This window comes from Colossoma macropomum, unplaced genomic scaffold, assembly GCF_904425465.1.
Source record: "Colossoma macropomum unplaced genomic scaffold, Colossoma_macropomum, whole genome shotgun sequence".
Lineage (NCBI taxonomy): Eukaryota > Metazoa > Chordata > Actinopteri > Characiformes > Serrasalmidae > Colossoma > Colossoma macropomum.
The window spans coordinates 11,154,957-11,179,023 of record NW_023494791.1 but is presented as its reverse complement, the minus strand read 5'-3'; the positions used below and the strand labels follow the sequence as shown (position 1 = coordinate 11,179,023).

The 24,067-nt window shown below is 37.0% G+C and overlaps 1 protein-coding gene across 1 annotated transcript; it reads right to left on the bottom strand.

The window, feature by feature from the left end:
• Positions 1-1,896: 1,896 nt before the first annotated feature.
• abcg5 (ATP-binding cassette, sub-family G (WHITE), member 5) lies at positions 1,897-24,067 on the bottom strand. The gene is made up of 13 exons (XM_036573839.1): positions 23,703-24,067; positions 22,455-22,576; positions 21,454-21,590; positions 18,795-18,893; positions 18,234-18,366; positions 16,519-16,658; positions 16,168-16,297; positions 15,593-15,806; positions 7,246-7,451; positions 5,908-6,046; positions 5,458-5,643; positions 3,113-3,225; positions 1,897-2,387 (listed from the first exon to the last, which is right to left on the bottom strand). Exons 1-13 carry the CDS (start codon positions 23,996-23,998, stop codon positions 2,203-2,205), a joined length of 2,100 nt encoding a protein of 699 aa, XP_036429732.1. The 5' UTR covers positions 23,999-24,067; the 3' UTR covers positions 1,897-2,202.

The following is a 24,067-nucleotide window of genomic DNA, read 5'->3' as shown; positions in this document are numbered from 1 at the left end:
TGACAGGGAACAATTTACAATAGTTAAACATCACTTTGAATCAAAAACCATCTTAAGGAGAGACGCAGGAACAGGATCAAGATCACATGATGAACGTAATGTGTTTATTACAGTTGTGAGCTCCTGATAACTGATAGCAGAGAATGATGTCATCACTGATGTAGGTGGCTTATCAGGAAGGTTATAGGAGCTTGTTTCAGTCAGCTGAGCTACATTCTGTCTTATCAAGGCTATTTTCCTTTGAAAATATTATTTAATGCTATTATTATTATTATTATTATTATTATTATTTCATTATTTTAATATTATTATCTTTATTATGTATTTAATCACACAATTCAGCTGGCATGAACAAATGTTAGCTGTTACTAAACTAGCTGGCTAGCCCATGTTTTGTTTAGTGTTGACAGTGCGGTCTGATGACATGTTGACCAGGCGCGTTATGGGAAATGGAGTTTTTCACTTTGTTGCACTCTATAGGCCAGTAAGAAACATTTCTTTCATTTATTAAATGCATGCTTAAAGGTACCACTTTCATCTGTTCAAGAGATAACATGCAAATTTAAACACCACGGAATCTCACAGCCATAATACCATTTAGAAAGGAGACGTGTTCTGTTTCCTAAACATACTTTGGTGCAAGAAATACAAATTAATCCAAGAACAATAGCAAACAACCTTGTGAAGATGCTGGAGGAAACAGGTACAAAAGTATCTATATCAGCAGTAAAACATGTCCTATATCGAGTTGACCTGAAAGGCTGCTCACCAAGGAAGAAGCCACTGTTCCAAAACCACCATAAAATAGCCAGGTTACAGTTTGCAACTGTACACTGGGACAAGATCTCACTTTTTGGAGAAATTTCCTCTGGACTGATGAAACAAAAATGGAACTGTTTGGCCATAATGGCCATTTTTATGTATGGAGGAAAAGGGGGGAGTCTTGCAAGCCAAAGAACACCATCCCAACTGTGAAGCATGGAGGTGGCAGCATCATGCTGTGTGAGTGCTTTGCTGCAGGAGGGACTGGTGCACTTCAAAACAGATGGCATTACGAGGAAGGAAAATTATGTGGTAATACTGAAGCAACATCTCAAGACATCAGCCAGGAAGTTAAAACGCCTGGGTGCAAAGGGGTCATCCAAATGAACAATGACCCCAAGCATCCTTTCAAAGTTGTGTCAAAATTGCATAAGGACAACGAAGTGAAGGTAATGGAGTGGCCATCACAAAGCCCTGACCTCAGTCCCATAGCAAAATTCATGGTCAGAACTGAAAAAGCATGTGCAAACAAGGAGGCTTACAAACCAGATTCTAGTTCTGTCAGGAGAAATGGGTCAAAATTCCAGCAACTTTTTGTGAGAAGCTTGTGAAAGGCTACTCAAAACGTTTAACCCAAGTTAAACAATTTAAAGGCAATGCTACCAAATACTAACCACATGTATGTAAACTTCTGAACCACTGGGAACGTGAGGAGAGAAATAAGCTGAAATAAATCAGTCTGTAGTTTTATTCTGACATTCCACATTCTTAAAATATAGTAGTGATCCTAACTGACCTAAGAGAGGGGATGTGTACTAGGATTGAATGTCAGGAATTGTGAAAAAAGTTTAAATGAATGTGGCAAAGGTGTATGTAAACATATGACTTCAACTGTAGATGCTTTTGCTGTTTTATTTGTTTGTTTGTTTGTTTTTTGAGGTTAACTCAGTTTCCGTTTGGGGTTTATATTTCTAGCCTTGATCTCAGATCAACGTCACCTGGAGTGAAAACTATATTTAGATCTGCTGACATTTTATTTGAAGTCTGACCTTTAAAGAAGTCTGAATGATTGTAATATAAAACGTCAAAGCAGCTGTTACTTATTAACTGCAGGACAAAAATAAAAGACGCAAATACTAAAATACACTCAGTTTTATTGTTTAAACATTTATTATGCAAAATCTAATATATACAGTCACACTGATTATCATCTGTTATTATATCTGTTTACTGCTATGACCAGCAAAGTTTATTGGATAAGCTACAAAGAGAAACACAGATAACCTCCGCACCTCCAAGGCAGTGTGGGGGATGTAATATTGGATTACTGACTAAATTAAACTCTACATTTTTATTGGAAATTGTCATCTGACAAAGGCAGATAACACACATTACATTCATTGCTTCCACACACAAACACACACACAAACACACCCAGGCTCAGCGTCTGACGAGGTGGTCTCGTATCTTGAAGCTGATGACCCCCAGCAGTACGAGTGCAGGCAGGAAGGTGTAGAGCAGGAGAAAGTCCTGAGTGTAGCGTGAAGGTGCTCCTGGGTAACCCTGCTCTATAATAGAGTCACCATTCTTTACAAAACACGCTCCTGGGTTACTGGCAGCTGCACCTGAGTCAGAGCATAAGAGCGTCAAGAAACAGCTTGAGAACTTTTCTACTTGGAGAGGAATCACACCAACTTTTACAAATTTCTGCATAATTAAATGGTTAATATGTTTAATAAGTCATTCAGAGTGGTTTGGTGTGAAATGTTTCATTTTACAGAAACTTACAGAGTCAGAATTGTTCACAGTGGTGGTGATAGAAACCAGGCAGCTGAAGAGCTGAAGCTATTACATAAAACGGTTGTGAAAACACTGCCTGATACCCTAAACATTGTTTTTAATGTTTCAAATGAAACATATTTTTCCAACATTACATAAAACATTGACCAACATTACATATAAAACCTCAGAAGACGTGTAGATTCACTGGTTAGTTTGGATTGTAAATTAAATGGCTGTATTTGCATTGTAGACATTACAACAGTTCATATCATCACCACTGTAAAGAAATCCAAGTCACAATGTAAAAAAATAGAAACAGTTTGCCTGATTTAATAATTACTTTGTATGAAGCTGTGAAAATTTTTTTTTACATCAGATTAAACTTTACATTTATCAATATTTGCCCTCTTCCACTTTTTACAGCACAATAAGTCTCTCCACAACACACCATTTCACATTTTATTTACATCTAAAGAATTAAATTATCTAGCAATTTTTTTAAACTGGTGGAATTCCTCTTTAAGTGTGGAATGTATTTAATCCAGGAGTAAAGAGGGACATTTCTTACTGCAGGTGAAGTTCTTGCCATAGAACTCGGTGACAATGAGGAGCTCACAGCCGTACTTCTGGAAGGTGAGGTAACTCAGCCACTGGAACACCACTGGCATCTCCTGAGTATTCCTGTTCTCAAAAGTAGAGAAGCATGTTTTAATATATCATATTAATCTTAGTCAACGTTTCCTAAAGTGTACGTTATGGTCTGTGGTGTAGTCCAGTCTGAAGTGTGACTAGCACACATGAGAGTCCCACTTAATGATTTTCTCACTTTTGCAGTGACTGTTCTGTCAAACTTTGATATTATTGGAAACATCAAAATTTTAAAGGGGCAATGGCCTATTTTCTGTGCATGCAACCAACTGGCAATGGCACAAGGCATTTTTAGGTAGAATAATTCCTAGAGGTAGCTGGTTGCTGGCAAATTGCTATGTGACTGGCATTTGTAAAACGCCTTTGTTTTCAATTTGTCAGTCAACTTGGCTAGAACTGATGGAGTTTTACTGAGGGGCGTGGCCATGTGGAGCGGCGAACATGGAGCACCAGGGGTACCGCAGTGGCAGCAGGGAGAGACTTAAAAACATGTAACATGTGGGTTTGCGGACATGTAAATGTGTTGTAGGTGTGCTAATGTGCTGGGGTGTGGGGCTGGTTGGTGTGGTGCTATTTTTAATTAATACACTTCACCTAAGACAGACATCATGCTCAAACTACTCACTCACTCTACTAACCCACAAGAGGAAATACACAGTTAATATCACATCTTTCAGTGTGAGTGAGTGCTATTTCACAACAGATTTGTTACAGGATTGGATCAGATTTATTCCTCTTTTCCCTCTGATATCCAACACAGCATTACCTTTTACCATCGATACCTGTTGCCATCTTTGCTCAAAGTTTCACATGCAATGGTAGTAATTGGTAGTGATGTACCAGTTCAATATACTGGATTGGTATCGGTGCCGATACTGTATCAAACAGATCGAAGATTAGATGTGGCCCATTCTTATCTGATACTGTTTCTTAGTCAGTAAAAAATAATAGACATTACAGAAAAACTGAACTAAAAACTTGTACAATCATAAAAAGAATGTCAGTGTACAACTGGCTTGACTATGGTATGTTAGCCTCTACCATATATCCATAATGATGTTAAATTGCATAGAGTTAGAGTTTGACTGAATATTTTTGGAAAGAGGATACAGTTTGCCATGTCTAAAATGTCTGGATAGGCCTGTAAAGCATGAGAGTTTTGTAGTTATACCTACATATGACTCTTTTCATTGCAATCGCTGATTTTTTCTAAATTAATGAGAAACAAACAGTTCATATCTAAGTAGTTAGGATTGCAGCAAAAGTAAATTACTGTCTAATTTACTGTTTTTTTTTCAGATATGAAACATGAGTGGCTTAACAGAGCACAAATATCAAATCCACATCATCTAAATCATTGGGCTCAGCCAGAACCCTGAGTTCAGGTATCAAAATCAGCATGGAAAGACTGGTGCTCTCATAATGGCCAAATATGGAAGGCACTGTACACTTTTAAGTGGGTATACACAAATCTTAGTAGATTGCTAGCGGGCGTATAGCAGAGGTGCCCAATTCTGGTTGTGTAGATCTACCACCCTGCAGAGTTTAGTTCCAGCTCTAATCTAACACACCTGATTCAGGTAATGAAGGGTTTCAGGGACATATGAATATTAGAGCCAGGTGTGTCAGATCTGAGCCCAGGGTGGTCGATCTCTAGGACCCTAGGACTGGTGTATAGCATATACACTACATGTCCAAAAGTGTCCAGATACCAGTTCTAAATAGTGAATTCAGTTACTTGAAGGTGCACCCAGGTGTTCAACACAGCTTGTGTATCTCTATAGGAAAGCACTGCCAATAGAATCTGGAGCAGCTGCACATAGGCCTAACATCACTATGCACAATGCCAAGCTTTTGGCTAGAGGGATATAAGCCCCCAGCATTTGGCTATGGAGCAGTGGAGCTGTGTTTTCTCCAGTGATAGAGCTCCATCCAGTACCTTTTGAGATGAGCTGGAGTGATCCAGAACTAACTATACAACATCACTGCCTGACCTCACTAATGCTCTTCTGACTGCATGCAATCAAGTCCTCACAGCAATGTTCCAACATCTAGTGTGAAGCCTTCCCAGAAGAGTTGAGGCTGTTGCTACAGCAAAGGGGGGTAAATCCTCTAATAACGCCCCTGATTTCAGAGGAAACAATGAACAGGTGTCTACAAACTTTTGGACACATAGTGTATCTATGTGTATATCACATAGACTACACCTCTGGATGTGGCATATTTAACTGGAAATAAAGCATAATCACAACATGACAGTGTTACCTGAGGAACCCCGAGCCCACCATGATCCCAGCTATGTTAAGCAAGGCCACCCCACTGTTGACCATGTTGGGGTCTTGAACGACCCCCAGTAGCACCAGTGTCAGGAGTTCACCAATAATGTGAGGCACCAAGACCACAGCTGTAAAACACAAGAAGCGCCAGGGATCCGGGTTCATGCCCACCGTCCTGAGATGCGCATGGCACACACACACACACACACACACACACAGGGACACAGTATGTAAACAAGTAACAAGTACCACAGTGTGGTAAAAACTGGACACATTTTATCTTCACAGTCTTGCCTGACAGTCCATTACCTTTCCCTCACTCCTACCTTCTTTCTAGAAAAAAATCTTATCAGGATAAAGTTCAGCCCAACCTGAGTTGCATCACGGACACACATCCATACACTGAATGCTTACACAGCAGAAAAAAGAGTCGACTCACCAGTAGAGAAAGGAGGAGAAGATAAATACGCTGATGATACTGAAGGGCAGGATGTGAATGATGTAGGCCAGAAACATCTGCCACTTCTGGTACAAGCCATCCTTACTCTCCTGATCAGCTACTGCTCTCAGAGCAGGGACTGCAGAGACCATAGCATATACTTCAAACACAGGACAATAAACAACCTAATGTCATTAAGGTTTATTAATAAATATTTTTGAAAATTAAGGTCTGCCACTCCAGGAGCCTTTCTGTAAGTTTTCTGGAACTTGCATACACTACATAGTAATTTATTGCTTTTTTATGACCAAAAATAAAATAAAATGTAAGTACATTTTGCATGTACATTAAAATTAAATTAAAATAAAATAAAATTAATTCCGCATAATTAAATCATTGAGAGAATGGTTTTGTGTAAAACTGTGCACTGTACAAAATTCTTTGCAGTGGTGGTGATAGGAACCAGGAGTCACATTGTCCAATACTGTCATTTTATTTATTATCCAAAACCTCCAGTGAACCTACACATGACTTCTAAATTTTTATATATAATGTAAATAATGGTAAAACAGTGGTAAATCTGAACGAATAAAGTTTTGTTTTGTACTATTTTGTCTTATAACCCTCTGCATGTATCTTTCTGCTATGAATGCGTTTCCTTTATTTTGTTCCGCTGATTTTATTTGCATATTTATTTCATTTACAGTATAACCTTTGACACTTTTACAATGCTCATATGTCAGCATGGACACGAACTTTGGGATCTGAATCAGATCTACTATGTGAAAGATTAAAATACAGTAGCACAAGCATTTTATGATAGCACTGAATGTTATCTCAGGAGCTCAAGGCCAGTCTGCAGTGCTGACCAGTTGAGTACTGCAGTGGATTTTCTCACTCCCTCCTTAGAGGCCAGCTCTAAGTCTTAGTCTTGAAGTCTTTCCCTTATCATTAATGAACACATAGAGTAAAGGGAGATAGAGAGCGAGGGGTAGACAAGCTCTTGGTCCACAGGCCACCACGTTAACTTTAAGAGTTTGATTGCTGACGTTTTTCTTGTGCTTTCTAGTCCGAGGGTGTTTGGACTAGGCAAAAGCAAACAGATTTTACCAGCAGTTGGGTGTAGTGCTCATGACAAACTGTGCCTGTTATTGTGTGAAAGCAGAAAGAGCTGAAAAAAGTTTAGTTTGCTGAGCAGCTCTCTCAGTACTGTGATATTTATTTGTTTTTAAAAGGAATATGCAGTCAAGAACTATTGAAAGTATGTGCAAGTTTGCAACTCCAGGATTCAAAGTTGCTTTGATTAAAGCTGATACATAGACTAAAGCAGTAACTCACACAGGGCCACAGCATTCAGCATTCCAGTGTACGGTGAAGCACCCATGGACTGGTAGATGATACCGATTCGGTCCTGCACTGCACCTTTAGCGACGTCATTACCAAGTTTCATGACAAAGAAGGCCACAAAGAAACCGAAGATGAGATTCTGAGAGAGACGCATGAGAACGCCCATCCTGTCTCGAGACAAGTTTCTTAATGTCCTCCTAGAGACAAAGACAGAGAAGAAAGAGATGAGTGGAAAATGGGGTCAGATGCCTTAATTAGTTGTCAATATTTGAGCTCCAGGCTCCTGTCATTATCAGGCACAGACACATAAAGATCTTAGAGGTTATTAGAGGATGAGAAAAGGGGCAACATTCAAAAGGTTACACAACACGCACATTACCTACACATGACAACTACAACATGACAGCTGATAAGACATAAAGGCTGCTTTCGTCAAGTTTGATTTCATTTCGCCTCAGCAAGTGTTGTGACAGCTGACACTTGTTGGAGTAAGCCTTTATAAATATCTATACCAAAACAGTCATAGCACTATTAACGAGATGTAATGAGATTGCATCTCTAAAATCCATCATTTCAGGCAAGCTATTAATACATCTATATGCACCAAAGAGCCCATAACCTCTCCATCACCGCATAAAGATATCATGGTTAAAACATCCCAGTTTAGTGCTCTTAATAATCAAATACTAATCGATACAGTGAGTCATCTCAAATCTGTTCTACTACTGCTCGATCTTAGAGCTAGCTTTGATACCATTAACCATAAAATGTTCATAGATAGACTTGAGAACTGGGTTGGTCTCTTAGGAACTGTCCTAAAATGGTTCAGTTCATACCTACATGGAAGGGACTACTTTGTCAGAGTAGAAAATAATGTTTCTGAGAGAGTGCCAGCGACCTGTGGTGTCCCCCAAGGTTCAATTTTTGGGCTGTTCTTATATAATTCACACATGCTTCCTCTTGACCAAATACTACAAGACTATGGAATATCTTACCATAGCTATGCAGATGATACTCAGATCTACTTGGCCCTCTCCCCAAACAACTATAGTGCCCTTGACTCACTTTGTAAGTACCTTGAGTACATCATTAACTGGATTGGACAAAACTTTCTGCAGTTGAATAAAGATAAAACAGAGGTTATTTTATTTGGGAATAGCAATGAGAGGCACAGACAAGCTGTCTGTCTGGACTCGAGATCCCTAAAATCTAAAGAACTAGCACATAACCTTGGTGTACTAATGGACTCTGATCTCAGTTTTAGCAGTCGTGTCAAAGCAGTCACTAAATCAGCATTTCATCACCTTAACAACATTAACAAGATCAGAGATTTTCTGACTAAAGCAGACCTGGAGAAACTCATCCACGCCTTTATTTCTAGCAGGATTGATTACTGTAATGGTCTCCCAACTGGACTCTCAAAAAAGACAATCAAACAGCTTCAGCTGATTCAAAATGCAACTGTCAGAGTTCTCACTAGGAGTAAAAGAAGGGAAGCTGCACATGAGCCTAACATCATTATGCCCAATGACAAACTTTGGCTAGAGGGGTATAAAGCCCCCCCAGCATTGGGCTATGGAGCAGTCGAACTTCTGGCTATGGTACTATTACTGGTCTGTAAATGGCTTAATGGTGTAGGCCCAGCAGATTTATCTGATATGTCGCAGCAACACGAGCCAAACAGAACTCTCAGATCATTAGGAACTAGTCAGTTAGTCCAACTTAACATAAGACTAAACCTGGAGAAGCAGCGTTTCACTACTATGCTGCTCTTAAAAAGAACCATTTGACAGAGAGCATTAGAAGAGCCCCGACACTGGACACTTTTAAATCCATGCTGAAAACGTTCCTGTTTGAGCAGCTTTCAGCTCAGTTTAGAACACTGTTAGCTCTACTGCACTTCTCTCCTGTAACGGCACTTCAATATTCTAATGGTATTTTTATTTTATTTTTTTTTTACTACTTTTTCTTTTAAAATCTACTGTTTTAATCATGTTTTTAATTTCTATTCTCCTTTAGTTTGTTACTTTTTAATTTATAATTTAAATTATCTTTGTCTTTCATCAAAGTAAAGCACTTTGAATATATAAACTTGCCTTTCCTTGCCTTGCCTACTGAAACTTTACCAAATGTTAAATGGTTTGAAAAAACTGCTCTAAAGATCAGTGGTGTGGCTAAAATAAGGCTCTGCTTATGGCATATCTAACTCATGATAAATCTATACATTATGACAAACATGATAAACCTATAAATTATGATTTTTGCATATATTAAACTTGCCATCTCAATAAATGCCTGGGGTTTAAGCAGATCATAACATAATTTGTAAATATCTAAGGTCTGAATACTTTTACTGTGGCACTGCAGTTTAAACTAATTTGGCAGAATAGTTGCTATATAATTATGTCAGTTGTGTCGTGTAGCCTTAAGAATGCTGCCCTTTAGTAAATGCAGCCCTTTTCTATCATTGATACAAGGCTTGATGATGTCAGTCTACAGCAGGAACTTTGTTTCTTATGGATAAATGAATAAATACTAGGGGTGCGGGGAAAAAATCGATTCTTAGATTCATCGCGATGCGGGCGTGAATGATTCTGAATTGATTCACAAATGTCAAAAATCGATTTTCTAAATATTTAATTTATAACGTAATGTTGACGGAACGCAAAAGGCGGGAACTTGGAAGTGCGGAAGTGCAGCGCCCGGACAGTCTGTGGCGGCACATAACAAAAACACAACTGGATGAGTGAGAAATCCGACCGGCAGCCTCTGCGTTAAAGCCAGGTTAGGTCAGTAGTCACAACTCAAATGATAAGAAGAGCCATTTTGTCCTTTCAACAAAAATCAAACCAGCTTGGGAGCCACAACATTTAATGTCCAGTATGTCTCAGTGTGTGATAATGTCCTAGTATAGGCTAAACAATATAAACGAGTGCGCAGATTTACTTCGCTCTGCTTTAAGACTCGCCTACAGCCGCTTTCCTCCCATCTCCACCAGAAAACTTCCTCAGAAGTAGATCAGTTAAATGTCTCTCAGCGTTCGACTGTTTTATGAGGCTGAAGTCGCTTCTTATTTGAATTGTCCCATTCCACCTTAAATTCTAACCATTTAAGGTGGAACGGGAGAATTCGAAAGAGAAGTGACTTCATCTTCGCCACTTTTTAGTGTTTGACAGTCTCTCGCTGCATATTTACGGACCAGGAAACCAAGTGCGCTGCTTATAAATGCGAATAACGCATCGCTGCTATGACCACCTAAACAACTAAAGTTAGTTTTGTTTTCGATATTCGTCTTTTCGGCGCTAATAACATTTGATCGGACTACGGTAGTCAGTAAAGACTTACATATTCATGACAGTCCGACCACAGAGAGTGATGCACTCCTGTTCCTTTGCGGTTTGGGTGACATTTAACGTACCGCTATTTTGTGTTAATACCATAGAACTGAGACACGTTTTTCAGTCGGAAGGAAAATCATGCACTTCTAGACCACGCCTACATCCATGCACACGCGTTTGTTTTCCTCCAAAGCATTTCAGCGCATTTAAATACATATTTTAATTGTTCGTGCTAACAATAGACACCGCCAGACAGTAGAACATCAATAGCTCCATAAACACTGTGTCCATACACATCTGATTAATTGTGTTATTTGCTCTAAATTATGGTTAGAAATACACACCACTTTAATTTAGAAAAAGGACTTGGAATTAACCTGTAACTAAAATGTACTTGCCAATACTTGTCCTAACAGTACTGAACAAACCTTACCTGTAAAAACTGATATTACCTGTATACTGATATAGCTAGTTAGCTTGATGACAGAGGTTCGGTAATCGACAGACATTAGCAGTCTTGAAGGTTTAATAGATCCTTAACCATCTAAAATATTAGTTTTAAAAATGAGAGTGTAGAAAAGAAAACGTCTTATTTAAGTGGATTAAATTGCAAATCAAAAGTTTAAATCCATCAAACACTAAGTGAGTCAGATGTAAGTTTTAAATCTTGTACATTTTTTTCATTTTGAATTTCGATATCATTTTAGACACTGAAAATTTAAGTCAGCAGTGTTTGGTGCAGATAAGTTTCAGTGATGACACACAAACTTTGAATGTCACTTGAGGATGCAATGTAGCTAAAATACGGCTTAGATTCAAAATGCAGCATTCACTGCAATTAATGCAGCTGAAATGCTTTTGAAGGTTAAAATACAAATATTAATATAAAGTAATTATTGCAGTACGTTCAAAACTCAACAGTTGTGTATGATTGCTGAAACTTACCTGCACCATACACAATTCTTTGTAGTGTTGGGTGTAACACAGCTGAAATGCTACTGAAATTCAAAATTGATAAAAGTAGTCACAGCAATATGTCCAAAATTTAAAGGTTGTGCATCATTGCTGACACCTTGGTGCACCATACACAGCTGTTTTTTATGTTGTAAATAATGCAGCTGAAATATTTTTGAAATTCAAAATATATAAAAATTAATAAAAAGTAGTCACAGCAATATATCCAAAATTCAAAGGCTGTGCATCATTGCTGACATCTTGGTGCACCATACACAGCTGTTTTTAATGTTGTAAATAATGCAGCTGAAATATTATTAAAATTCAAAATACATAAAAATTAATAAAAAGTAGTCACAGCAATGTCCAAAATTTAAAGTATGTGCATGATTGCTGAAACCTCACTGCACCATACACAGCTGTTTTTAATGTTGTATATAATTTAGCTGAAATATTATTGAAATTCAAAATACATAAAAATTAATAAAAAGTAGTCACAGCAATATGTCCAAAATTTAAAGGTTGTGCATCATTGCTGACACCTCACTGCACCATACACAGCTGTTTTTAATGCTGTACATAATGCAGCTGAAATATTATTAAAATTCAAAATATATAAAAAATAATAAAAAGTAGCTACAGCAATATATCCAAAATCCAAAGGCTGTGCATCGTTGCTGAGAACTCACTGCACCATACACAGCTGTTTTTAATGTTGTAAATAATGCAGCTGAAATATTATTGAAATTCAAAACACATAAAAATTAATAAAAAGTAGTCACAGCAATATATCCAAATTCCAAAGGCTGTGAATCATGGCTGACACTGCACTGCACCATACACAGCTATTTTTAGTGCTGTATGTAAGATGGCCAAAATATTATTGAAGTTCAAAATAAATAAAAATTAATATAAAGTAGTTATTGCATTATATCCAAAATCCAAAGGCTGTGCATCATTGCTGACACCTCACTGCACCATACACAGTAGTTTTTAGTGTTGTTTATAAGATGGGCAAAATATTATTGAAGTTGAAATTAAATTAAAAAAATAACGTATTTATTGCATTATATCCAAAATCCAAAGGTGTGTATGACTGCTGACACTTCACTGCACTGTACACAATTCTTTGTAGTGCTGTATGTAATGTGACTGGAATATAATTGAAATTCAAAATATATGAAAAATTATTTAAATGAGATATTGCATTAGATCCAAAATCCAAAAAAGTTGTATGAATGGTGATACCTAGCTGCACCATACACAGTTATTTTTGGTGTTGTATGTAATGTGGCTGAAATATTATTGAAGTTCAAAATAAATAAAAAATTATATAAAGCAGTTATTGCATTACATCCAAAATCCAAAAGATGTGTATGATTGCTGACATCTTGCTGAACCATATACAATGGTTTTAGTGATGTATGTAATATGGTTGAAATGCTATTAATTCAAAATACATAAACATTAATATAAAGTATAAAGCTATTTCAGCTAAATTATATACAAATTTAAAAACAGCTGTGTATGGTGCAGTGCAGTGTCAGCAATGATGCACAGCCTTTAAATTTTGGATATATTGCTGTAACTACTATTTATTATTTTTTATGTATTTTGAATTTCAATAATATTTCAGCTAAATTTTATACAACATTAAAAACAGCTGTGTATGGTGCAGCAAGGTGTCAGCAATGATGCACAGCCTTTGGATTTTGGACTACTTTTTATTAATTTTTATGTATTTTGAATTTTAATAATATTTCAGCTAAATTATATACATCAAAAACAGCTGTGTATGGTGCAGTGAGGTGTCAGCAATGATGCACAGCCTTTGGATTTTGGATATATTGCTGTAACTACTTTTTTATTAATTTTTATATACTTTGAATTTCAAAAATACTTCAGCTAAATTTTATACAACATTAAAAACAGCTGTGTATGGTGCACCAAGATGTCAGCAATGATTCACAGCCTTTGGATTTTGGATATATTGCTGTGACTACTTTTTATTAATTTTTATGTATTTTGAATTTCAATAATATTTCAGCTGCATTATTTACAACATTAAAAACAGCTGTGTATGGTGCAGTGAGGTGTCAGGAATGATGCACAGCCTTTGGATTTTGGATATAATGCAATAACTACTTTATATTAATGTTTATATATTTTGAATTTCAATAATATTTCAGCTGCATTATTTACAACATAAAAAACAGCTGTGTATGGTGCACCAAGGTGTCAGCAATGATGCACAACCTTTAAATTTTGGACATATTGCTGTGACTACTTTTTATTAATTTCAGCTGTGTTACACCCAACACTACAAACAATTGTGTATGGTGCAGTGAGGTTTCAGCAATCATACACAACTTTTGAATTGTGAATGTACTGCAATAATTACTTTATATTAATATTTGTATTTTAACCTTCAAAAGCATTTCAGCTGCATTAATTGCAGTGAATGCTGCATTTTCAATCTAAGCAGTATTTTAAATGTTCAATGTCTAAAATGTCGAAATTGAAAATGGAAAAAATAACTTAATTCTGACTCACTGAGTTTTTGATGGATATAAAATTGTTTTGATTTGCAATTTGATCCACTTAAATAAGACGTTTTCTTTTCTACACTCTCATTTTTTAAACTAATATAGATGGTTAAGGATCTATTAAACCTTCAAGACTGCTAATGTCTTAGGACAAGTATTGGCAAGTACATTTTAGTTACAGGTTAATTCAAAGTCCTTTTTCTAAATTAAAGTGGTGTGTATTTCTAACCATAATTTAGAGCAAATAACACAATTAATCAGATGTGTATGGACACAGTGTTTATGGAGCTATTGATGTTCTCCTGTCTGGCGGTGTCTATTGTTAGCACGAACAATTAAAATATGTATTTAAATGCGCTGAAACGCTTTGGAGGAAAACAGAGGCGTGTGCATGGATGTAGGCGTGGTCTAGAAGTGCACGATTTTCCTTCCGACTGAAAAACGTGTCTCAGTTCTATGGTATTAACACAAAATAGCGGTACGTTAAATGTCACCCAAACCGCAAAAGAACAGGAGTGCATCACTCTCTGTGGTCGGACTGTCATGAATATGTAAGTCTTTACTGACTACCGTAGTCCGATCAAATGTTATTAGCGCCGAAAAGACGAATATCGAAAACAAAACTAACTTTACCGTGGTGCTGCAATGTGACCTGCAGTCTGCATGGCGGTTCTCAGTCGTTGCTTTCGCGCTATGTTGCACACGTCCCGTCTCAAAGATACTTTACTGACACAGTGATCCCCCCCGTCTCTACAACGAGACCAAAACCGAAGTTATAAAATCATTAAACAAAACGGGTAGAATAGCTGTAACGTGTGCTGCGTGGACATCCATTACCACTGGATCTTATTTCACCGTAACTGCGCATTTTATCGCAGATGAGTAGCAGCAGCTTCTCGTGCTCCAAACAAGAGCACTGAATGAGAGCCTTCTAGTTCACTTGCCGCATCACTTGCATTTGATTTATTAAAAAACATATTGGAAGTAAGTTCATTATGGATCATTACAAATACTTTGCTTTAAAGGTACCAAGTCACTTTAAACAATAACACCGAGTTACTTAGTCACTTTAAAATGTATATTGTCTCTATATTCTGTATATATTCTGTGTATATTTTGTGTATATTTAATATATTTCTGTTGGTTGTTCTTGTAGTTTTAGTTTTTGTAGTGAGAAAATATCAATGCTATATAGAAAAAAAAAGATGCATCGAGATGCATCGATAATCGTTTTATAATCGCATCGCAGCCCTCTGAATTGTAATCGAATCGAATCGTGAGGTGCCTAAAGATTCCCACCCCTAATAAATACTATTCCTACTATTACTTAAAACACATAAGACATCATCTCTGCTGGCAATGTCAAAGACCTTCAATAACCCTGGAACATCTTTCATCTGCACATGGTTCCAGATAAGAAACAAAGCCAAGAGGCAATGCGCTATAGCAACTAACATATTGCTTGTCATGAGGGACAGAGGACAAATGAGAGATCCCCACCTGAGGAGGACGCCCAGTTTGGACAGACAGTTGGGGGACTTCTTGTTCTTGAAGGGGATCGCGGGTTTGTTGGAATGGTGACAGCTCTCCTGAATCTTCGACATCATGTTCTGATAAATATCTGAGCTCTGATACGCTGAGGTGATTTCGTGCATTCGCCTGTAGGTGGCAGCCTCTCTCTCACTGCAGCGCGTGTCCACTGACGTCAGGTCCACTGTGAGTAAGAACAGGTGACTCAGTGTCATATTGCCATTATCAGTATAGCATATTAGTATATCAGTACATCAGTATATCTCTCCATTCTGAGCAAACATCATAAAACCTCCCTGAGAAGTTAACTTTAGTACAATCAAGCAGAAAATGCTGTCACTAGGCTAGTCATAACACTGTTGCTAATCACATGCTTACTTCACTGATGCCTTTGAAAAACAATCAGGCACCTTTACAATTCTTTGTTTGAAGATATGAAAATGTAATGAGAACATAATGACTCTTTACTATTAGACAGTATAAAAAGAGCAGTTGACAAGAACAGAGGGTCAACGAGTGTAAGGCCTTCAGCAGAATAACAGTACCATAGATGTCAAAGGGGTTGCAGTACTCTGGACACTCATAGCCACATCTACTGAAGAAGTCCACCATCTCCTCAGGCTGCCCACAGAACACTAACTCTCCACGGCTCATTATGGCTATTGTGCTGAAAATCTATGGGCAGAAGAGGACACTCACAATATTGCTAATTTATTGCATCCTGACCTTGTGAGTGAGTTAACTCATAAACCACTAACATTTATGACGAGGCCACATGACTATTATGGCAATCTGATATGAGCGACATCTAGGTTAATCACCTCGCTTGTAAAAGTCATTTAGTGCTATTCGAGTACATTTTGGGCAGCCCTGATGTTTAGCTTCTTCGTACTTACTCTGAAGAGCTCCGAGCGGGGCTGGTGGATGGTCACTACAATGATGCGGTCCCTCCTGGCGAGCGTCGCCAACAGCACCACAATCTGGTTGGCCGTCATGCTGTCCAGGCCCGTGGTTGGCTCGTCCAGAAGGAGCACCTCTGAGATGACACAAGGCAGAAAGTCAGAGAACAGAAGGACCAAAACATGAGGAACTTTTCATAACTTAACTTTATGGCCTCTTTAAGAAACTTTAAGATGAGTCTCACCTGACTCATTAATTCGTCCAATTAATAGAACAATTAATAGAATTGTCTTTGTCCAAAGTTGGAGCCAAATTAATTGCACGATTAATTCATTTCCTGCTTGATTGGAGGAGGCAGCCAATGTGAAGCCTTTATAATTGGCCGTGCTTGTGTTTAGTTAAGAAGGGGGCTAATCCTTGGTCCAGAGTCCCAAGATGCCACTCAGGTCCAAGGAGCTAGATAAAGCACCCCCAGAGGGATCCTCATGGACCCCAGCTTAATTCCATAAACATGATAACCCTCCCTCTCACTCTTTTAATATTCTCTTTCCCTCGCTTCGTCTCTGGAGGATCAGGACTGGAGTCTGTGCTTACCTGCTTCACTTTTGTGCAAAACTATATAAAACTCCTTTCATTAACAGCTTGTGTGGGAACAGCATAGTTACTAACACATGATCAAATATATTGTTGTGTGCAAAAGTTCAGGCATCCCTGGTCAAATTACACATTTTGTTGATTTTCTAAGTGAAAAGAAGTGAAGACCACCCCTGCATGGAGCAAACCTAAACATGCACATGCCATATTTCATATTTTATTTTTTTAATATGTTTAATTTGCAAATGAACAATAATTGTGCTTTAATGTGCAGAAATATGTCATAGTTTTTCCATGCAGATGTGATGTTAAAGGAGAATTCCACCAATTTTTCAAAATTTCTGTCCAATGTATTGGTGAAATGCTCCACTGTAGAGAAACTTAAAGAGTCAGAATTGTTCACAGTGGTGGTGATAGGAACCTGACAACCTAAGCATTTAATGCCTCTAAAAAACTACATCACAGAAAGTTATTAGGTGAATGGTCACGAATACAGTGCCTGATGCCTGAGACATTGTGTCACTGTAGTTTTCAGATATATTTTTGGCCTAAAATGTCATTTTTAAAAGTTGTTCATGGCACATGCAAAGGCATTATAAAGGCAAGATAAAGATTTTTTATTTTCTGATTTACCAATATTTTACCATAACTGTAAACATTACCTATAAAAACTCAGAAGACACGAGTGGGTTCACCATTTCATTTCTAGAGTAAATAAAAAGGCTGTTTTTGTGTTGCAGACATCACAACCCTTGGTTCCAATCACTGTAAAGAATCATCATCACTGTAAAGAAATCTGAGCCAGTAAGTTTCTCTTCAATAAACTATTTCACATCAAACAACTCTGAATGTCTTTGTCATCTCAACCTCATTTCAACCTAATCTCTATCTGCTGCATCAGAATATGACTTATGACCATGGACAATAATTTCCCTGCACTTAGACAAGAATAAAAAACCCAATGACTCCAAACGTTTAAAATGTTATAATAGAAGCCAATGGAAAGATGTTCCAGCACCTGCTTATTGGCTTCTGTAACAAGCGTCTTTTTAGTCTGAAAATTTTTGACATATACTTTTAACATTGTTAAGATTAGGCAAGTGAAAGGGAAGCTCACTGGGGTCTTGGAGCAGCTGGCTAGCGATGGACACTCTCCTCCTCTCCCCTCTAGAGATACCAGGAAAGATTCGGCCCCCGATCACACTGTGAGCCACATGGCTTAGGCTCAGCTCCGCCATGACTGCAGCCACCTAGAAAGGAACCAGAAGTATGTGATTCAATGCAGCTGTAATTTTAGACTCTAGACAAACAATCAATTTTGCAATGTTATAATTGCTTAAAATGCATTACAATAATATTGAATGAAGTGTGAACTCAAAAAATCTCAAGCTATCGTCAAATAAAAAAAAAACCAAAAAGAGTTAGTTTGTTTGTAGTTTTTATTGCATGTATTCCACTACTTCCACTACATTTGTGCATACTTTTAAACATAATAATTATAAAGCATTAATAATAGTTAATCATACCAAAATAACGAAATCAAATCAGAATATGGAAACTTGACTCTTGATGATGCATCAAATCGTTTCCTAAATCATCATAATCAAACAGAATCATTATAGGCCAGAGTTTACATCCTCATCATTGTGGTTCTCCATGGCGCCAGTGAAGAACTCACCTTCTTGCGGATTGCCATGGAAGAGTGCTGCCTCAGAGCTAGCTGAGCCGTGAATGTCAGAGTTTCCTCTACTGTCAGATAGCTCAGGAGATTGTCACTCTGAGAAGCAGAGAGAAAGGGATAGTGGCCATTAGAGAAGAATGGCAGTGGAAATGCTTTCACACAAACCACCAGTAGCACATAACAGCCTTTTTAAGCCATAGCCCAGGGGTTTGTAAAGCCATTTCCATTTCCATCAAATATATACTACACACCCGTCAATTCCTGAAGATAAAAACCTTAGTTTAGATAGTTTATTCACAATGTAGGCTGCAATCATATCACATTGGAAGCCACATAGGAAAGCTTTTGACTCAAATGCTTACAAACAGAAACATAAACTTGTAATTTCAGAGCTGTGAAATGCGATTCTTCATGCTGCTGGCTGTTGGGACTTCCAAGCTCAGCTCATAACATATCATGCAGTAAAATACCCCCACGCCTTTTCTTAAAGACTTTTCAATATGTATGTTTACAATCCCTGGTCTTTTGGAATCCCTACAATCACTTTCAAATCCAGTTATCTGAACTGTCAGAATTATCAGGAAAATAAAAAGAGTTTATGAAATATTATTTTAGATTTTTGCCATACTAATATCTTATCCTAAATGTAATGGATTTGTTCTGATCTTATTTCTTGTGACTGGGAAACCTGGCTGTATCCAAAAATTATGCTTTTATTATAACAGCTTTAGTCTTAATAATTGTATCATATTGTAATGTGAATGCACTTATTATTCTTATTCCCTGCTCTAGTCAATGCGTTGCATCGGACATGGTGACCTTAAGATCAGATTAGAACTGCAGAACACACTAGCAAAAGTTTGGAATCACATCTATTCATATTAATAATTGCTGTTATTTTGTTCTGTTGTTTATACAGTGTGGACTGAAACACTACAAGATAGACACCAGAAGCCTTTTGAAGATGTTTTAATCAAAAGGTCTTCAACGAATATCACAAAGTTATTTCATGATAAATGATAATGAGATTGTTTCAAATATGAGGCATTTTGGGTTATAACTTCTTCATTCTCATTATTATACAGCCTTTTTCCTCAGTCATTATAGAATCATCTACAGCTCTGCTTATCATTCTAGATACATCAGAAATTTCCTCATTTTCAAAGTTTCCTACTAATGAAATCTGGTAAGTTGTAGAGCATCATAATAGAATAATTTTATACATTTAATTATAACATTTCTTTTTATTATATAAAATTATTTATGTATATATATTACTGTGCAAAAGTCAGAGACCACCCTTCATTTATTTAAAAACAATTAAGTACAAGTAATGAATTTTAGTGTCAGATAAAACAGAAATATAAATTTAACAAAATCAAAATAATACTAAAAAAAAAATGCAATTAGTGTGTCCACTCTTTGTCTGTGTTACAGCTTCTATTCTTTTTCAGGAGCCTCTGAGTGGTTTCTGACTTGTGCACTTTTACAGAGAAGTTTTCTTCCAACAGCAGCAATACATATATATATATATTGCTGCTGTCGGAAGAAAACCTTGTATCTCCATTTTTGTCGTTTTTGACATAATTTGAAAATACTGTTTGTCCTTTACATTGTGTGTAAATTTCATGATGATTGACCATGGATGATTGACCCAAAATGACTTGGAAAAATGTCTGGTTCTGTTGACTTGCATTAAAAGTGAAGTTTTTCCTTCTCCTGTGAAGTTACCACGAGACTATGATGCTATTATTCCACAATTTTATAGAAATTTTACATTTTATCCAGAATGATGAACGAGAAAGCTTTTAAACATTGAGAATTAAGTCATAACAAATTTAAAATCCAGAAAGCCTCATATTTCATCAGTGGTGAGCAGATATTATCAAATATTTGAAATAAAAAATTAAATAAATACAGTACATTATTTATCATTTAATAAAATATTTCTCTTTACATTCTGTTTACGTTAAATAAAACATCTTTAAACATCTTCTGACGAATGTCTTATGTAATCTATAATGTCTAAATTGATTTAAATAAAATGACAGCAATTGAATAGTGACTGATCATGAACAGTGATTCTGCTACAGAAAGTCTCTTACAGTGAGTTGTGAGTGTAACTTTCTGGACTGTCTGAGTGGCCATTTCAGCTTCTCTGGGTTATTAACGTCTCTATACCCTCAACATCAGCACCTCCGATTTAGCTCCTGAGAATTAAATTAATGACTGGCTTAGTTTACAGCCCTCTAGAGTCCTGAAGAGTTTATCAGTAATAATATTAGAGATTACCCTAAATGACTGCGGCCTGTTGGTGATTATTTAATTTCGCAGTGGATACACATGAATGGCTCAGAGGAAGATTATAGAGGAGCAGTGCACCTTATTTGAGCAGCGCTGAGTCCTCCAGAACCCTCACAGCTTTAACTTCACAGAGTGTGTTAAAGTTAATAAGGCTGCTCTGCAGACTTGACTTCTAGTAACCCAGACTGTTACCTTCCCCTACTTTCTTTATCTGCTGTACGCTCACAGACTGAAGGTCAGGCCAACATCAGACACGCACACACACACACACACACACACACACACACACACACACACACATACACACACACAAACACACAGACACATACACACGTGTCTTATGTGTACTAACCTGAAGCACATAAGAGAAACAGTCCTGAAACTGCTCTTGCTTGAGTTTTATTCCATTCACAAACACTTCCCCGGTGAGAGTGCCCACACTGCCAATGCGACCGGCGACAGCGTCCAGCAGAGTGGTCTTTCCAGAGCCTGTAGACAAATGCCAGCATTTAGCAGCCATAGATGATATTTGTACATTTCAGAAAATAATCTTTGACATGTAGTTGCATTATAATACAGTAAAGCACTGATTTAAATATGTAAATAATTTCCATGCAAATAAATGGCATTAACAATTTGGTCTTTCAGTTTACTCTGTTTCGGCAACAGTTGAGCTGGTATAACACACTTTATTCATGTGGAAATTATTCAGCATTTCATTTTGAAAAATGGTTTCAAGACAGCAGGTCAGTCAACATACAGTTGCATGCAAAAGTTAGAACACCCCTAGTCGAATGATATGTTTTCTTGAAAATGAGTTAACACAGCGTCTACAGAGAGCAAACTTAAATATGGCGTTTTTAGTGCACAATTTCTATTTATTTGCTTAATTTAACATATTGGAAAAAATAATAAAACATAAAATATAAATGTGTACTAACTTTTGCACAGGCCACATTTTGTTTTATTTTTCCCCCTGTTACATTTAGCAAATAAACAGTAATTGTACATTAGCAAGTGTAGAAGTGTGTCCTCTGTAGTGGAGTGTGTAACTTATTTTCACTTAGTAAACCAACAAAACGTTATTCGACCAGGGGTGCCAAAACTTTTGCATACATCTGTAACAGGCCTTAAACACTGTGTAGCAATTATGGAAAAAAGCTAGTAAAAAGCTATTTTAGTTCCTTTTTTCACTTACTTGGAAGAGAACTTACTAACTTAACAACACTAGTGTGCAAATGTCCGGTGGGCAGGCAGGTAATTTACTGATACAGCAGAGAAGAACTACTCAAGTTGTCTTTTTGTAAACTGATATTTTGCAGGTTTATAAAGAGATGTTGTTAGAACCCTCACCTGAGTTCCCCAGGATGCCCATTATCTGACCGCTTTCCACATGAAACGACACCTCATTGAGAATCTGCCGAGTCCATTTTTTCCTATAAGACTTCAGATCCCACCAGGGCCCGACACGCTCACTGACACAGGAACAGGGTTATCAAACATCACATTTACACAAAGAGCTGTTGACAATCCACATTGATGTACATCTGAAACAAGTCTGTTTTACATGCGAGATTCATCACATTCCGATTAGCTCAGATTCACTTTTTGTTTGTAAAATGTATTAATAAAAGGTTTTTTTGGTCAGACAACAATGCAGCACAAAATACAGTAGAGATATTTAGAGAAATCGTTAAATATTTCATGGAAATCTGCAACAACATTTCAACAAAAATTGAATTGATTTTCTATCTACAGAAAGCATTATTACAAAACTGAAATGTGATTTCTTAAATTCACAGGTTTATCAAATTCTAAGGCTTATTATTCAGTAATTATGGTAGGTTAAATTGCTGAACATAATATAAAATAAATGTAAAAAATATATTAGACATATTAGCTATTAAACATTATAGCTAATAACATATGACATAGTATGTCATATATCATAATAAATATATAATATAGTAGTTATATACAATTTACAGAATGAATTGAACACTGAAATATTTAAAACACTGTTAAAGTACAAATCCAAGTCATTTTTGATAATATTTTAATCAATCATTTTTAAACTACCTTAATTATGCCAAAATTATAGATTTAAAAACTGAAAATGAATTACAATTGCAATTAATTGCAACATGTGAATAAATTATTTAAGCACTCTAATAAGACAGACAGTGTCATAAGCTTCTAGTGAAAGTCGGCAGAAGGGTTTCACTAAAAAATGAACAATTTTATTGCACTGTTTCAAATGTTCAGTGCTTTTCAGTTCATCTTTTGAAAATAAACTATAAAATTTTGTTTCAGACTCAGGTGCACCAACAACACTCTTAGTGTAAAATGAAATTGTACTTATCTCTACACAAGTTGTTTCAGACAAGCAGCAACATTGTTTGAACACAAATGTTTGAACTTCTAGTTTTCATTTTCATGTTGTCTATTTTGCATTGAACATTATGAAGGCAAGACATTGTCAGAATGACTTTAAAATGCTGTATAGAACACAGATGCTGTCGTGTTTGCCAGACATTGAAGGGTAACATTATTATCTGGTATTTTGAAACTGAAATCATTTCCATTAGAGCTCATTCTTACCTGACTGTGTAGGACACTCCGCTCACGCTGAGGCTACAGGGCGGCTGGCTTTGGGCAGAGCACGCTGGGCTCTCCGCGGCCGGCCGTTTCACGGACACAAACCTGAAAGACTCGCAAGATCCATTTCCCTGTTCATCAGCTTTCATAGAGTATGACCCACTCATGCTGTCTGCTCTCAGCTCATTCACCGCCGTAAACGTAATTTCACACGGACACTCCGTCAGCCACCCTGGACAGTTCACTTTTGCGACTGTCTGGCCCTCCAGTGCACATTGTACCAGCGAAGCTGGCACCATAAACAGAAGCGCTTATCAGTTGACCTTTGCTCAGTGAGGTATATAGAGCAGCCTCTACACTGTCCACAG

Bases quoted from the DNA above. Each gene is read 5' to 3' on its own strand.
- abcg5 (XM_036573839.1), bottom strand. From the start codon at position 23,998: ATGGTGCCAGCTTCGCTGGTACAATGTGCACTGGAGGGCCAGACAGTC. The intron at 18,367-18,794 runs GTGAGTTCTTCA...GTTCCTTTCTAG, and splicing joins CCATGGCAATCCGCAAGAAG to GTGGCTGCAGTCATGGCGGA. The intron at 3,226-5,457 runs GTAACACTGTCA...TTTTGAGAACAG, and splicing joins GTGGGCTCGGGGTTCCTCAG to GAATACTCAGGAGATGCCAG.